We start from the raw sequence: 17,599 nt of genomic DNA on the forward strand, positions 1-17,599 counted from the left end.
TGGAAACTCTGCCTTATGATTAAAAAATTCTTGGGGCGCCTGGGTGGCGCAGTCGGTTAAGCATCCGACTTCAGCCAGGTCACGATCTCGCGGTCTGTGAGTTCGAGCCCCGCGTCGGGCTCTGGACTGGTGGCTCAGAGCCTGGAGCCTGTTTCCGATTCTGTGTCTCCCTCTCTCTCTGCCCCTCCCCCGTTCATGCTCTGTCTCTCTCTGTCCCAAAAATAAATAAACGTTGAAAAAAAAAAATTAAAAAAAAAAATTCTTTTATATGTCTCATTGATGCCACTGTTTCTCAGAAAGCACTTTCTCATAACTAACCTGTGAGAAAGACTGCTGTAGTTTTCCATCTTAAAGACAATAAAACAAGAGTGTATTTATTCACTGATTCATGCAACATTGCTGGATACTATGGTGCTACACTGACAAAGATCAGTACAAAAAGACTTAACGCCTCCTCTAAAGAAAATCATGTTCTAATAAAGGAGATACAGACTATATACTTTGAAGACTTTTGAAAATAAAGAATAATAGTATGATAGCCAGTTACCATGATAAAACAAGAAAAGAACATCTTCCTTCTCTGAGCCCTGAGGAAAGGGGCAAAGAATGAGTAAAGACAGAGGTTAAAGGCTATAACTGAAAGGAAAGAAAGCTGAAGGAACTTATACAAGATAACATTAGTTTTCACAGTGAAGCAGTGGTTAAATTTCTGGAAGACAGATAAAAGAATTCTCAATAAAGAGCTTAAAGACAGTGATTAAAGTTCGGAATAGCTTGCACAGGAAAAGGAAGCAGGAGCTTACCAGGGACACACAAAAAAAAAACCTGCCCAGAGGCCCTGGGAGTCCGGCTTAGATATCACCATCGTCCAATTTTCCCCAGGAGTGCACAACAGCCTAAAAAATATAAGCAGTGAAGGCAGATGGGTGGAATGATCCAAGACACTCTGTGCTATTTCTGGCCTTGCTCTGGGGAGGTAGTATGAAAGAAGAGGCAACTAGTAACTAGCAACTAGTTAACTAATAAGGAGGCACCACGGCTTAAAAGAATGAAAGGGATCTTCTTGAGATCCAAGAGCACATTAATGTCAGAAGGAAAACAAGCAACAAGTACAATAGAATAATGAAATAATAACAACCTGCATTTATTTAGAACGCTTACGTTGTGCCACACACTATCCTAAGAGCTTTACATGTATTAACTATTCTGAAGAAGTAGGTACTGTTTTCTCTTCTTACAAAAGAGGAAACAAGTGATTTGCTCACTACACCTAACAAATGGAGAAGCTAAGATAGAACGTAGTATCAAAGTTTAAGATTTCTAAAGCAACAAAAGGACAAGCTCTAAGACAGAGGGAAGACCACTGTAATAAGAAGAGGCCAGGTCTGTCTGATCATCCTGTTTGATCCTGACCCCCAGGAGGAACACATAATAACTGATTTTAAATTGAATAAATGAATGACTATGCCACATGTATTGGATGAAATTAAGATCTGAACTGGAAAGAATGTGAGGAAGGTATGAAAGTCTTCAGTGACTAAAGGAACACGTTTAAGAAGTTAGGACACAGTCACAGGGAGTGCAAAAAAGAACAGTTCACAATGGCCCAGGCCACAAAAGGTGACAGATGTGGTTAATAAATGGTTTCTGGGCCTAATGATTTAAGAATTACAAGGAAAACAGACACACCAACTTAAGAAGATAAGCCTGAATTCCCAGGGTAAAGCCAGGTTTCAGATGCAAAGAAGGCAAAGAACTCTGAGAACAGGCTGAAGATACAGAAGAGTCAATCTGCAATGAAAATGGGGGATCACAGTGGACAGCTCAACAGGCTGAGAAGAAAAAATCATGGAGAAGGGAGTCAATTGCAGAGTACAGCTAGTGAACAAAAAAGACCGAACTACAGGTTTGGTCTTCAAAAGCTCAAGCCAAGGTTACTACCAATGCATCATACTAGCTCAACTTTCAAATCATTATTGTTTCAGGAGACTAGGCTGACTACCCTTCAAAGGAAGTGCCACAAGATCATTAATGACCTACTACATCTTAAGACTTCACTTACAGTCGCAAAGAGAGTTCAAACATTTCAGAGCGGTACTTGCATCAACTCATCCAATTAATCAATTACTATGGTTTAGCTTAAAGGCCTAGTTTCTCATTTAATCAATCATTCACTAACCATCCACACACTGTGTCTAACACTAAGCTAAGTGCTTCGTGGTTCAAAAGGGTGTCTGGTATAAGCTTTGGGCAGGGTCCACAACCTAGTTCATGAGAGAAACAAAAAAAGAAGGGAACGGAAAAGAAAGGGAAGAAATGAAGAGAAGCAAAACGTATTTTTAGATAAATATTTGGCGTGTACTTTCTATTACGTACATCACACTCCCTCAACAAAGTTATCTAAGATGTGACATACTTATTCCAATGATTATGCAAGAATCATTATCACAACTTTTCTGAATCTACCCCCAAGAGCCAGTAGCATTCTTTGCAAGTGTCCCAACGGTACCAAACCTATATCCTTTGGGACTGATTTTTAGTGTGGTTCAAACTGGCCATGCAGGCTTTTCAAAATGTAAGCTCTAAAAATTGTACCAAAAAAAATGGCAGCATCACTAAAATGAGCATTTAGTATTACAATATAACAACCTGTAAAAATAACATTCAATCTTAACATTTAACTTGTGGCATAACCATGGCTAAATAGTGGTACAAACCGCACCTTTGAGCTAGGTAGTGTTCTAATGCTTTATTCTATTTCACAACAACCCTGTAAGGTAGGTCCTATTAGTATTTTCATTTCAGAGGGGGAAACTGAAGCTAGAAGAAGTTAAGTAACTTGTTAAAGATGATGCAGCTAGAATAAGGTAGAAATGACACTCAAAACCTGGCAGTCCAAAGCCTACACTCTATTATATTCTCAGTCTATTTTTTAGTCAGACTCCCAACACACATGTTGAATAAGGTAAAACTAAAGGAAAATTCCCTACAGACTATCCATAGTTTTACTCTTAGGAGTCGTCAAAGACATGCAAATTAAACTATTAAAGTACTATTTTTTCACCTATGAAATTAAAGATATAGGGGCGCCTGGGTGGCGCAGTCGGTTAAGCGTCCGACTTCAGCCAGGTCACGATCTCGCGGTCCGTGAGTTCGAGCCCCGCGTCGGGCTCTGGGCTGATGGCTCAGAGCCTGGAGCCTGTTTCCGATTCTGTGTCTCCCTCTCTCTCTGCCCCTCCCCCGTTCATGCTCTGTCTCTCTCTGTCCCAAAAATAAATAAACCTTGAAAAAAAAAAAATTTTAAAGATATAAAATGCTGGCTAAGGCACTGCTACACAATAGAAATACACTAATATAACCTTGACTTGTATAATTAATTCTGAAGAGCATTCCCTTTAGAGCCAGAGGGTCTGCATTAGGATCCTAGTTCTGCCACTTACGAGCACAGTGACCTTAAGAAAATTTCTTAGGTTTTCAAGGCTTCTTTTGTAAAACAAATGATAGTACTCCATACAGTTGTGCAAATGAAATGAGTTTACACACGCAAAGCACAGTAAAAGACAAAGAACAGTGTGTGTGGCACATGATAAGCATTCATTAAGTGTTAGCTATTATTAATTCCTACCTTTCTGGAGGTCAATTTGGCAACATATACCAATTCTGTCTGGCTCAGTAATTCCATAATCATGGATAGGTTCAGTATTTATGTGCCTAAATAATCACAGTTGCATTATCTGTAGCAGAGGAAATATGAACTAACTGGAATTAATCAAAATACCTGGCAGTAGGGAAATGGTTAAGCAAACTGAGGTACCGTAGAGTGTTACTCTGTACAAGTCATATTGATATATTTAACATGAAAATACTGTATTTTATTAAAAAAATTTTTTTTTCAAGGTTTATTTATTTTTGGGACAGAGAGAGACAGAGCATGAACGGGGGAGGGGCAGAGAGAGAGGGAGACACAGAATCGGAAACAGGCTCCAGGCTCTGAGCCATCAGCCCAGAGCCCGACGCAGGGCTCGAACTCACGGACCGCGAGATCGTGACCTGGCTGAAGTCGGACGCTTAACCGACTGCGCCACCCAGGCGTCCCGAAAATACTGTATTTTAAAAAAAGTTTATAACATGACATAGTACCTCAATTTTACTAAGGGTTCAGAAGTATATGAAAAATTAAAAGAAAACACATCAAAATGTAAATATTGCTTATGTCCAAGCAGTAGAACTAGAGGTGATTTAAAAAATTTTTTTAACATTTATTTTTGAAAGATAGAGACAGAGCACAAGCGGGGAAGGGGCAGAGAGAGAGGGAGACAGAATCTGAAGCAGGCTCCAGGCTCAGGGCTGTCAGCACAGAGCCCGATGTGGGCTCACGACTGTGAGATCATGACCTGGACGCTTAACCAACTGAGCCACCCAGGTGCCCCTAGAGGTGATTTTTATTTCCTTATTTATAAATTTAGATACTTAACGTTTTCTATCATGAATATGCATCACTTTTATAATTAGAAAATCTACTAAAATGAATTCACTGCTTTGACAGATTATGACTGGTTTTCACAATACACTGACAGACACTAATTGCAATTCCTATTATAGCTCAAGGATTTGTGCTTACTAGTAACACCTTTACTTTTTTGTTGCATTTACAATGAACAAACGAGAACTACTTTCAAAATTGGATTACTCAAAACTACAAATTGTCGAGTAACTTTTACAAAAATTTAACAAAACTGCTAACGAACATCAGATGATCTTGAAAGTAACAGCAAAAAGTTATCTCAAAGGGACAGCTGGGAGCAACTTAGAATACAAAGGGAAGGCATACTACTTTCTCTAGTCTTAAACATATCATCTTCATAAACTGGAAAAGTGCTGTTATTACTTAGCTACATTTAATGAATGAATAACGTACAAACAAATGAAGCTTTCTCTATTTTGTCTCAATGAACTGACCTTGTGACTGAAGTCTTATTTAGAAGGTCAATTTGTACAGTATTTTCTACACTCTAAAATACTTGCAAATTTAATATTGATACTAATAATTTTCCAGGCTCCTGTGAAGGGTTATCTAGGAAGATAATGCAAATATACACATCTTATAGATACCTACTTTATGCTTTTGTTTTTTAACTTCTAAAGCCAGAGAGGTACTAACAGCTACAACACAACTGGCTGTCCTGGAACTATTAGAAAGAATCAGTCTAAGTTTAAGTGACACTTCAATGAATCTGTTACACCTTACTCCTTAATTTCTCTACACTAGAGAACAAAAAATAGTTAATTCCCCACCCTGTGTGATTTGTCAGACTGTCATTCAGCTTTCCCGTCTATACACTCCAGTAGTCCTAGACAACAACTATGTTCTCTAAGGAAGGGACATCTATTATGAACATCAAGCTATTCCCCCAAATTTAGCAAATTTTACTATAGCCAGGAAAAACAAAAACCTTAACTGTCTCCGTTTGTTATTAAACTCTTGTGCTCGCAGGTATATCACAGATGATCTTAAAACTCATCTCTCTCTAATGTTACTCTGTGCTTTCCACCTAACAATAACCTCCACGTCACTTACTGCTCATGCCACACAGACAGGAGCTCTGTGAAGCTCATCTGGAAGTGTGGACATCACAACCTGAGACTCTTCATCATGATTTAGCATGCGTCTATGAACTAACAATTGAAACCATTTCCAGACCACACTCTAAAGACCATCACTTTCATAACATGGTTCCTACTCTGACGGCTAAGCCAAAAAAGACATACCAGAAGAGAGGCCAGTATTTTCATTCAAACGTATCTCCTCCAATCCAATCCAATCCAATCCAATCCAATCCAATCTCTCAAGCCCATGTGGACAGAACCCATGTGGAAAGTACAGATGGTGAGGAATGGCTTTTCAAACGTAAGAACAAAAGGTTCACCTGACAGCAACTAATCTACATAGCGGAACAAAAGCTCAGGGGTGAGACAGACGGCAACAGCAAGGAAAGAAGTGCAGAACTTCTTGGGGCAGCACTCTGATCCAAATCCATAGAGCTTCCAGGAGTTTCACAACTCCAGGCTCCTTTCTTAAAAATGTTTTGTGGCCCTTGCTGTTATTTAGGGTACCAAAAAAAAAAAAAAAGAATGTGAAATGCCATATATTTTAGTGCACTGCAGGAAAGCTAACAAACTGGGATAAACTTTAACTCCATCAACAATTTATAAATCCAAAAAGTCCTTTATTGTTTCCCATCTTAAAAAGAACTCATTTCTCTTAAAATCTTATGAAAAGCTCTACTTAAAATGCAAATTGTGTATAAAACTGTGGTATGCCATAACTTTTACTCTTGTGAACAAGGATGAAGGCACACTTACAGTATGCCCTCAAAACGCTAAAAGGAACTTGACTTTACTGATGGGACTGTATCTGCAGTAGGCTTAGACATCTATCAAATACCTGGAAGTCCACCTACCACTCTATTCTGCAACGAAAACAAAACAATCTCAATACATATTTTACACTTTCTGCATCAATTTATAAAACAGAATCTGAAATGAGCACTTGAGACCTCTGGTAAACTACAATTTTCTTAGACTACAGTACCTACAGTATATATCCAAACAGTAATGTAAGTACTATACATATGTATACACATAAATACTATTTTTTCTTTATGGAATACTATGTATTTGCTACTAGAAGACTGCTAACCTGAAAGAAAAAATTTGAAGGTCTAGGAAGTACTCAAACATTTACCAAAGGATAAGTCAGTGAAATACCATACCACCAACGCATGTATCTTAGTGAAGGCTCAAAGAACTATGACTTAAAAATATATGTATTAAAAAACAGGATTCTTTTCAGTGGAAACTACTTAGGAGTATGAAGACTTATGAAATAATGAAAAATTATGCTTTTAAAAATTAGCAGATATTAAACCACTGAATATCAAACACCTGTCATTTACAAAGTTCAATAAAGGATTTTAGAAAATCTTAGATGGCAACAAGTTATGGACAGAAAAGGTCCAAATGAGATCACAACCATAACACTACGTAAAAAAAAAAAAAAAAAAAAAATTGGTTTCGGTACTCAGCGCTAACGTTATCATATATTATAGTCCTCTGCTAAAGGAATAATGAAATTCTCTCCTGCCTCTTCCAATAACACAACATCCAGAAAGAAGGGGTCTTGATTCTTCAAGCTATACTGACATATTCCAAGCCCCTAGAACAGTGTCTGGCACACAGTAGTATTTATTGAATGAATGAGGGAATGAAGACCAGGTAGGAACGGGTAAACCTAAAGAGACGAAAAAACTGATCACACTTAAAAGTACAAGTGGTTACTCACAGTATTAACAAAAACGAGTTAACGTCAAACGTGAGCTATTACAGATTTTACTAACAAATCTGATTTAGAAGAACTCAAGACTTCAAGAATAGCAAATTTTCCTAGAAAACTTACTGTATAAAACTATTTAAGATTCTTTTTAATTCTAAGTTCTGCTAAAAATGTTCACAACTGATTTAGTAGCAAAACACTACCTAACCCATTACAAACCCAGCTCACTTCATTATAAGGGAAAACATGCTGATCGACTTCATGAGTTCTCTTCTGTCAACATTTCTCACTTTCTTTTTCTTTCTCGTATTTACTGGGGGGAAAAACTTCAAAAACTCAAAATCCCTTTAATTGGTGTATCAAAACACTCAATTTTCCTGAGCATATCCTATCTTTACATAAAGCCTGGAGTCTCTATGCAGTGACATCACCACTCAGGTTAGTACAATTTCAGAACTCTGCATCAGGTCCATTTTTTTTTTCTTAAACGTTTTAAGAATTGAGAGCAGTCCTCAAGTTCTCTGGGTGGGCTTCTTACTCAATTGGGACAACTGTATTAGTAAGTCTCCCCTCACTGCAAATTGCCCTTGTGCAAAAGCATGCTCTAAGAAGCACATACAAACCACACCTTTCCCCCTTCGCAAGTTACGGGTCTATGATGCTAAGACACTGGAGATCTTTCTCCAGTTTTGGTGCTTTACAATCTTCCGTCCAACTGCTAGTTTGTCTATCTTGACGTAGACCTGTTACTGTAGCGACATGAGCAAGTAGGTCCAGTTTCTCTGTTACAACAGTACATTTTAATTGCTTGCCATTGGCTACCTGGATCAGATCTGACATCCAAAGTTATACCCCGTATACTGAACGCTGCAAGCGCCTGTAATGCAACGTAAGGCTCAGAAAGAAAAGTTTCTAGGCAGAACCCGTTGGCGGTCACTAAAACCTACAGAGACGAGCAACTCGGGGCGGTGACCACTCGTTCTTTTGGGCTTCCAAGGCTAAAGAAGGGGCGAAACAACTGTCCAGTGCGTTTTCTCTGGCTTCCCCTTGACCCTCCTACGAGTGGCGAGGCAATTCCTGCGCAAGAGAGTTTGTAAAGTGCTTCGGCAGCCTGTGGACGAAAGACGCTATCAATACACCTGATGTTGTTAGTCCACAACTAGCGAGCGTTACGTGGAACCACTGTCACTGCGTCGGGGGGCAGGTCGGTGGCAAAAGCCTCCCCGAGGAGAGGAAGGGAGAGGGAGAGGACAGTCCCCTTCATCATCCGACAGGTCTTGGTTGGCCATCTTTGAGGCCAGGGGATTTGTGAAACGGCAGCGAGCCCACACGTGAAAAGTTACACGCACGCCCCACACACGGAGGACTTCCACGGTCCCCGTACCTGCGGGTCCGGTGGTCCCGGGAAGCGGGCCGGGAGGGGAGCGCCAGGGGCCGGGCCTACACCCCCAGGGACGTGGGAAGGTGCCAAGGGGCCCCGGCCAAGGGGCCCCAGCCGCGGCCGCCGCCCGCGGCTCGGCTGGAGGAGCAGCCCCCGGCTGGGTGCGCGGCGCCGGGCGCGGGGAACGGCCCGGGAGGGCGGCCGCGCAGGGGCCCCGCGCCGCCCCGTTGCCGGGAAGGCTCGCGCCCCGCGGCCGGCGGCGTGGGGGAGGGGAGGCCGGGCCTGCGGCCTGTTGGGGGGAGTTCAGCCCGGGCCTCGCGTGCGGCTCTCCGCCAGGCCCCCGGCCCCGGGGTCCCAGGCGCCGACGAGAGACTCACCGGAAAGGCCCGGATCCGCATCTTGGTGTCCTTCCGGCTGCCCGTGCCTTTGCTCAGATTCGACATGGTGCTCGTCCCCTCCCCGGCGGCGGCTTCGGGTCGCACTCCGAGGCGCCGGTGTCACATTTAAGGCGGGCGGGCAGGCGAGGGGCTACGCTGGGGGCGGCGGCGCGGCCCCCGGGCTGGGATGAGGAGCTGGCCGGCCCCTGGGCGGCCGCGGCGGCGGCTCGGGCTCCGGCGGCTCGGGCTCGGCTGAGGGGGGGCTGCGCTGGCGCGGCGGCTCCGCGGGGTCCCCCTCACGCCCGGCTCGGCTCCCTTTATCGCGCTCCTCCGCGATGGCGGCGGCGGCGGCGACGGACAAACATCTCACTGCGCAGGCCGAACGTCCTCCTCCTCCTTCTCCTCCTCCGCCTCAGCGAGACGAGATCCGGCCCAGAGGGTGGAGGGGGGAGGAGGGAGGGAGGAGAGCCGGAGAGTGGAGAGATTGGGGGGAGGGGGGTGGGAGGACGGGAGGGGGAGGCGGGCGGCCGCGGCGGGGACGCTCAGATCTCGCGAGAAGAGGGCGAGCGCGCGGCCCCGAGTGGGGCGGGACGAAGCTTGGGAGCGGGAGGGGTCAACGGGAGGGGAGGAAGGGGCCGGGGACTTAGAGAAGTGGGAGGGACCAGCAGGACGGGGAGGTGGGGAAAGGGGCGGGGCTGAGGGCGGGAGGAGAAAGCTGCCTTTTTGAAAGGGGAACGTCGCGGACGGGGCCATGGACAGGGGTGGTTGCTAATTGGTGGAGCGCGGAGCCGGGGGGGGGGCGTGGTCACGTGAACGAAGTGGGCGGGGGAGGTTCAGAGAGCCGGAGCGGGACTGTAGTGGGCTGGGTCTTCCTGGTCAGGGCAGGGCTGCGACGGGCCGGGCCGGGGCCGGACCTGGGTTGGGCGGGGCCGGGGCCGCCGGACGGTAGTCTCGGGGAGGAGCGTAGGGGTGCCAGGTGGATAACCAAGTCCTGGAACTGGTTCCTGTGCTTTTCTAGGGCATGTGGACTAGGGAGGTGTACTTGAGCAGAAGCCAGAAAGTTGAAAGAAGAGTTTGTGCAGGAGTCACCTGTAGTGTTAGAAATTAGAGGCCTGTATGCCTTAGGAGGTATTGTGTTTGGATTCGCCGACCCCACTTCTCAGCCCTGAGGGATGGGAGATGGTTAATCCATAAAATTTCCCTGAACTCCAAAAGTTCCAGGGCCTCTTGATTCATTGATACTTCCTAGGGGAACCCAGGACTTAATAGCGTTAAAACCTCTTTTTTCATTATCATTGAAATAAAGTGACAACTCCCTTGATGTAGTGCAATATTTTGGTAAGTGGTGAAAAATAGGCGATAGGATGATAGAAACCGGCTTTAACCTGCCAAATCATTTTTACCATTACCAAAGAGGATTGTCGGCTTTGAAAGACAAAATTATTGTCCTTTATTCCAGTTTTCTGTAATTTGGGGAGTTATTGTAGTCAAAAGGTCTAGTTGGATTCATCAGTTTTGCTTTTTATCGTTTATTTATTATGAATTTTACTTCCTAACTTCTGTCTTTACCCAAATTAATATTATATTTAGACTTCTGACAGCAAAGTAATGTATGAGTTTTCACTAAACTTTGCAATCTCCTTTTAAATAAGAACCTATTATTGGGATGGGTGTCTACATTTGGAGGCTGAGGGTTTAATACTTCATTCACTTAATACTTTTTGATACCTTTTATAAGTTAGGCTTTTAATACTTTTTATAGCATTTGGAAACTGGTTTTTATACTCTTAAGATAAGGAAACAGAAATATACTTTTTAATTTGTGTGCTATAAGGTTGAATTTGCCCTAAGTTAACTTAATTGTGATGACTAAATTTAGGAATGTTGTGCTTTCATCCGCTGTTCAGATGAAGGCCCCTTTGAAAATATATTTTCTTGCTTTGTTTTCTGGTATTTACTAATTAAAACTTGAGTTCAAAAATTAAGGATATTGCTTGATGCAACACCTCTGTAAATACTGAAGCTAAAAATAGGTCATCAAGAACTGGGTTGATAAGGTAAGATTGGGAAGGGCTCTGATTTAAATATAAGATAATAGGAGTCTTGGATAGGAGTTTATAATGTGTATGTTGATTGGACCTCTATTTCCATAGTCATTAGAATATAATAACAACTGATGTTTTCTCTTGGTTGCACTGTCATTTGGCCCAGTTTCTTTGTAATTTAAGACTGTAAGTTCTAGAGCCAGCACTACCACTTTACTAGCTATATTTTGTGTCTTTTGGGGAAAGAGTCCTCATCTGTAAATCGGGATAAAAATAATACTTCCTTCTTGGGCTACTGTGAAATTTAGATGATTAACACATTTTTTTTTCTTTTTTTTTTCAACGTTTATTTATTTTTGGGACAGAGAGAGGCAGAGCATGAACGGGGGAGGGGCAGAGAGAGAGGGAGACACAGAATCGGAAACAGGCTCCAGGCTCCGAGCCATCAGCCCAGAGCCTGACGCGGGGCTCGAACTCCCGGACCGCGAGATCGTGACCTGGCTGAAGTCGGACGCTTAACCGACTGCGCCACCCAGGTGCCCCGATGATTAACACATTTTTAAAAGCCCTGAGAGCAGTGCTCAGCACAGAGTAGCCACTCAACACCTGTTGGCTATTATTATCATGGGTAATTAAGGCCAAGGGTGTGCTATCTTCCCTTATTCAATATGTAGGTTTCAAAAAAAAAATACTTGCATGCTTTTTAAATGAGTCTTGTTTTATTTAATTTTTTTTAAGTTTATTTATTTCTGAGAAAGAGACAGAGCACGTAGGGTAGAGGCAGAGAGAGGGAGAAAGAATCCCCAGCAGGCTCTGTGCTGACACAACCCAACACGGGTCTCAAACTCACGAACTGTGAGATCATGACCTGGGCCGAAATCCAGAGTTGGTCGCTCAACTGACTGAGCCACCCAGGCGCCTCTGGATGAGCCAGTCTTCAACACTTGGATTTCACAAACCAATAAGATATTTTTCAAAAAGCTGAGGAGCTAATATAGGACTTGGCAACTTTGTTTTGGCAAGTAGGGCATTAGAAAGGAGTAACTAGCATAGACTAGCCCCGTTATCTAATTTTTAAAAGTATTTTTTAAAGTATTTTAACCACAGAAACAGGAGAAGGTAATTTTTGAATGAAGGACAGTTCTTTAAATTGATTAACTTAGCCTAATGAAGAATGATACATTGACCCGGTTTTTCTTATTTCATCATGAGCCTGAGAAAATATCATGGGCCAGCATTTAGGAACCTTCTGAATTAAGGCATGTTTCCATGTAATTGTGAAGCATATCATCACCCTTTAATTTACAGTATTTGTTTTGTGAACCCACATTTTCATATGTTGGTTTTGCCTAAGCAAAATTTGGCTGCATTTTAAAAGAACCACTATCAACGGCATCTTTTTGTTAGGCCACGAAAAACCCTTCAAAATGAATATGCCACTGACATTACTGCTAACCTATTTGTTCATTTATTCATTCACTCATTCAAGAAATGTTTATTTAAGGCTGCTATATGTCAGTCACTAAAGGTGAATAAGACAGACGAGACCTGCCATCACAGAACGTACACTCTTTTCCACATCTCAAAATTTGGAAACCACAGACCCAAGTAGGATTTGGCAATAACTTCCTATACACTGCAGTCCAGAAATCAGAGATTTTCTTTGTTAGAAAACCAGCAATCTCTCCTGTCAGGGTACCTGGAATCTCGCCTTCTTGCTTATGGACAAATGTCCCAAATTACTTGGAAGACTTGTATGGGAACATAGGAAATAGGTGCTTTATGATCTGAAATAGTGACGGACAGAAAACAGGATGCATCTAGAAGTTTCCTCAGAAGCAACCCGTTGAAGATAAAGAGGAAAAGACTGGAGAAAAATGCATCAGATTAAGCAAAAGCACTTTATTATCATAAAGCCTTTTCCATAGGTCTTGGAATCCGTGAATCAAGCCAAGCCCTCTGAAAATGGGATTTAGCACATCCTTAGAGGGAAGATATGAGGCGAGACTCCAACATTCCAAATATCAATTTCCATCACACATCCCCTGTTTTACTATTCCATCATGACTCATTCAGGACAAAAGTTTGGTTCAAACTTACAAACTGCCTATCTATAAAACACGGTTTAGAATCCTCGAAAGAAAAAAAAAAAAAAACCAGCAATCTCAAAATGAGTATGAAATATTCTCTAAAGCAGCATGAGTATGAAATATTCGCTAAAGCAGGTATTCTTCTGTACCCAGTGGTATTCCCTGATTTGCAAATAGCAAATGAACTTAGAAAATATTAGTTTTTCTGCCAACTGCCACCTGATCTAGCAGAGAAAGCAGTCCTGGGATAGGAACTCACTAGATGCTGCGTGCCTGCCGTTTGGTATTCTTACTTATGCTGACCATGTCCTGACACAGGAGAATAGTGGCCCCATTTCCATTTATTCGTATGGACCACGTGCAGTCAGAGAACCCAGGAGGCTGAGTGGGCCAGCCCCTTTTTGACATCCCTGTCTAAAACAATGGCACAGACTGTGAGAAACCGGTGACAGGGAATGGCCCCCTTCTTGACCATGAGTTTCTAGGTAGCCAGAATACCAACCCACTTTAATCACTGTATCAGACCTGATTTGACTGTGGAGATACTCGTTATTAAAACAGCTGACAGCCTACCAATTCAATGAGAAAGACCAGTTCTAGGGTTTTGAATAGACCAGGGAAAGATGTATTTTCAAATGGGAAGGGGAAGATCTATAGATGTTATCACTTCTTTGGAGATAAGGGCTAGCTCTGCTTTCTTCCTTGTCTCCTTGTAGTCCATTAGGTTTGTACGTATTTAGAGCAGTAGCATTCGTATGTGCCTTATAAGAGGATGTGTTATAGGAGTATCCCATTGAGAACACAGACACAGACACTAACATGTATGAAAGCTGCAGGTTCATTCTGTGTACGTTTCCCACTATGTCCTTTCTATTTTCCAAATAAGAATCACATAAGATGTGAGAGCGTATGAGACAAGTTACACCATGAATTTAAAAAAAAGTCTTAAATATCTGTTATATCATAAAAACCCATCTCCATTTTTCATCACGTCATGCTAAATAAAATCCTCTCACTGGAAGCTCTGGAAACTTTCCGCTTAGCCTGGACAGTGTTGTGTCTATTCCCCATTTATCAAGTAAGTTAATATTTTGGAATGAAAATATCTATCCATACAACCAAATTTAACGGATTATGAATTCTCGATTGAAAATTACAGGTGTGGGCAGTGCATGTGATTTTGTGATTTTATTTCGAAGAAAAAGAATTTATTTTGAGGAAAAGGAATTTGCTCTCACTGATAGCAGTAACTGTGTCAAGAAACCTCCAGGGGACAATTATGAATATGTATTTTTCATGATGAGGAAAGTATATGTTGAATTTTATAACTCATCAGTTCTTTGTGAAGTAGGTTAGTTTTGGAGTTGAGATCATAAAGCATGGTTCCAAAGAGCTATAAAAATAAATAGTTTAAATTTTATGCTAGATGTAGTAATCGTGTGAATTATAAATACAATAGTCAACAGTCAACAAATGTAATAAGATGGCACTTTCAGACTTCTTCAAAAAGTTTCTTTAGTTCATCGTTACACTGTATTCTTTACTATATCTTGAACTAGTAAAAATCAAAATATGGATAAAGCAAAAGAGTGCTCGTAGAGGTGAAGAATAAACTAAAAGACTAAGAAAAAGTGGTGGGGCCAATTTCTAGCTGCAAACTGATACCGTGAATTAATTCCTAGAGACACGTTGATTTGAAATTACTGGTTTCTGAATCTTCTGCTTGTTGAGTGGCTGGGGATTGGGCAGAAGACCCAATCAATGGGCAATTTTTAAAGAATTTTATTTTAATGTTTATTTACTTTTGAGAGAGAGAGAATGCAAGCAGGGGAGGGGCAGAGAGAGAGGGAGACACAGAATCCGAAGCAGGCTCCAGGCTCTGAGCTGTCAGCACAGAGCCCGATGCAGGGCTCAAACCCACGAACCCGTGAGTTCATGACCTGAGTTGAAGTCGGACGCTTAACTGACTGAGCCACCCAGGCGCCCCATCAATGGGCAATTTTGAGAAAGGGGACATGGACATCTTGTTAAGATGAAACCAGCAACTAACTTTCTTTCTTTCTTTCTTTCTTTCTTTCTTTCTTTCTTTCTTTCTTTCTTTCTTTCTTTCTTTCGAGAGATTGAGAGCATGAGCAGGGGAGGGGCAGAAGGAGAGAGAGAGAAAGAGAGAGAGAAAGAAAGAATTCCAAGCAGGCTCCATGCTCAGCACGGTGCCTAACTTGGGGCTTGATCCCACAATCCTGAGATTGTGACCTGAGCCGAAATCAAGATTCGGACCCTCAACAGACTGAGCCACCCAGGCACCTCAGTAGCAACTGTATTTCTAATCCAGCTGAAAGTCTTTTAAAGAATTTGCTTTTATGAGACCTTTAGAAATAGTATTTCTGTACTCCTGAAATCCTTGTTGAGGGTGGCCTATCTCCACATGAACCTTTATCCTTTGGGAAAAGTTGCTTTAGATGCTTGGATTGTCAAGCCACTGCCACATGTTTTAAATTAATTTTTGTAATGTTGTGTGTCCTTTTGGGGGAGGGCGGTTGCTTTCTATTACCTTCCTGATTTCTTGTTTCCAAGGATTCGCCCATTAGGTGGGGTCTTAGTCGGTGGTACTGTTCACTTCCTGCCACAACGGCCTAAAGGCCCGATCACACTTCTCCGCTTCCCAGCTCGGCCTGGGGATGTATAATGTACACCCAGCAGTCAGACCATCTCTCCCAGAAACTCTTGAGTAGGTGACTGAAGAACACAGGGACAGTTGGTGAACATGCGGGCAGTGGCAGGTGGCCTGGCTCTTCCTGCTGCATGACTCATTGTCTTTCCTGCTCTTCGGCTTTCCACCAGTCCCCTGGTTCCTGCTTGTTTTCCAGCCCGGGTCCTCCCACCTTCCCTCATGTCTTTATTCTCATTATTATACATTTTTAAGTTGAAGTATAACACACAATGTCACACGAGCTTCCAGTGCACCACATAGTGACTGATTTAACAAGTCTCTAGGTTACACCGTACTCACCACAAGTGTGCTACCGTCCGTCACCATAAAATGCTATTATTACAGTATCATTGACTCTACTCCACGTGTGGCACCTTTTATCCCCACGACTTACTCACTTTAGCTGGAGGCCCGTGTCTCCTACTCCCCTTCACCCATTTGCCCAGCCCTCACCCTCCCCCGCGCTCTGGCAACCACGGTTCGTCCTCGGTATTTATGGCTCTGTTGCTGCCTTTTGTATGTTTATTCATTTGTTTTTTTTACCGCCTCCCTTCATTTCTGTGACTCCAAACACGCCTCCCCCAAATTCCATATTTGCTTAAAATAGTCAAAATTTGTTTCCGCTGCGTATCAGTCAGGGTCCTGACAGGAAACAGATGGCTCAGTCGAACAGGGAAATTGAGGCGAGTTTAATTCAGGGACTATTTACAGAAGTGTGGGCAGAGACAGCGAGTGATCGAGGGCTGATGAAGCATCTCGGGATTAGCAGCAGTCAGGAACCCTGCAGCCCTTCTGGGTTAGAAGGGCTAAGGGAAGAAGTGGCCACCGGACTGGAGAGAGGATTCTCTCTGTAGCTATGGGAGGGAACTGCCTAACAAGCTGAGGCCCCGGGAGAGGACCCAAGGTACGGACTCGGTAGGGAGACAGCCATAGGAAAAAACACCGCAGACTCAGTCTCCTCTTTCCCCTGGACTTCTGGCTGGTGGCTTCCATTCGATGAACTCACCTGGAAGCCAGAAGGCAAGGCAGCCCATTGGTGGAGCCCATAAAGGCCAGCCGTCCAAGGCGCAGAGCAGAGTGAAGAAGGGTGGAGAATAGATCTGGAGAGGCCAACAAGATCCGTGTAGATTGCTTGCAAACAAAAACTCTTGCTTGACGAAGTCAAATAGACCTATACACTATTTTTTTTTTAAAGCCCCCTCATGTAGTTGTGGAATCTGTGCACCAAACGAAGGTGCTTTGCTGAGGATGTAAATGGAAGCTGATATCCAAGGCACGTGTCCCGGCAAGTGCCGTCATTGCCCGAAGGAAGGAGCTCCTGTTTCCTTATCAAAGATGCCACTGCCCTCTACGCTGTGAAGCTACGGGGCTGGGTTTCTCTGGGTGGCGGCCGGGGTTCTTTGGCCTTGTCTAACTCTCATGAAAACCGTCATATACACTCACAGAGCCTGCATATTGCCAGTATTTGAAACCGTGAGATAATACAGCACCATGGGTCAGAGTGCCAGCTCTGAAGTAGAACCACCTGGATTCTAATCTGAGCTCTGCCGCCTATCAAATGAGTCCCATGGATTCTCAGCGGTAAGATGAGGTCGTTAGTAGTGCCAACCTCACGAGGCTAATGTGAAGATCAAATGAAGTACTGTAGATAAAGTATTTTATA

The 17,599-nt window shown here is 43.0% G+C and overlaps 1 protein-coding gene across 2 annotated transcripts in view; it reads right to left on the minus strand.

Moving 5' to 3' along the window:
• The window catches only part of CUL3 (cullin 3), a 97,021-nt gene extending 87,449 nt beyond the window's left edge, over nt 1-9,572 (minus strand). For both annotated transcript variants that reach the window (XM_086719774.1, XM_086719773.1), the window contains exon 1: nt 9,092-9,572. In XM_086719774.1, the coding sequence (XP_086575900.1) occupies nt 9,092-9,157 (66 nt within the window). In that variant the 5' untranslated portion in view covers nt 9,158-9,572. The remainder of the gene's footprint in view (nt 1-9,091) is intronic.
• Nucleotides 9,573-17,599: the final 8,027 nt, after the last annotated feature.

Source organism: Puma concolor, chromosome C1 (assembly GCF_028749965.1).
Source record: "Puma concolor isolate L17-30 chromosome C1, mPumCon1.1.hap2, whole genome shotgun sequence".
Classification (NCBI taxonomy): domain Eukaryota; kingdom Metazoa; phylum Chordata; class Mammalia; order Carnivora; family Felidae; genus Puma; species Puma concolor.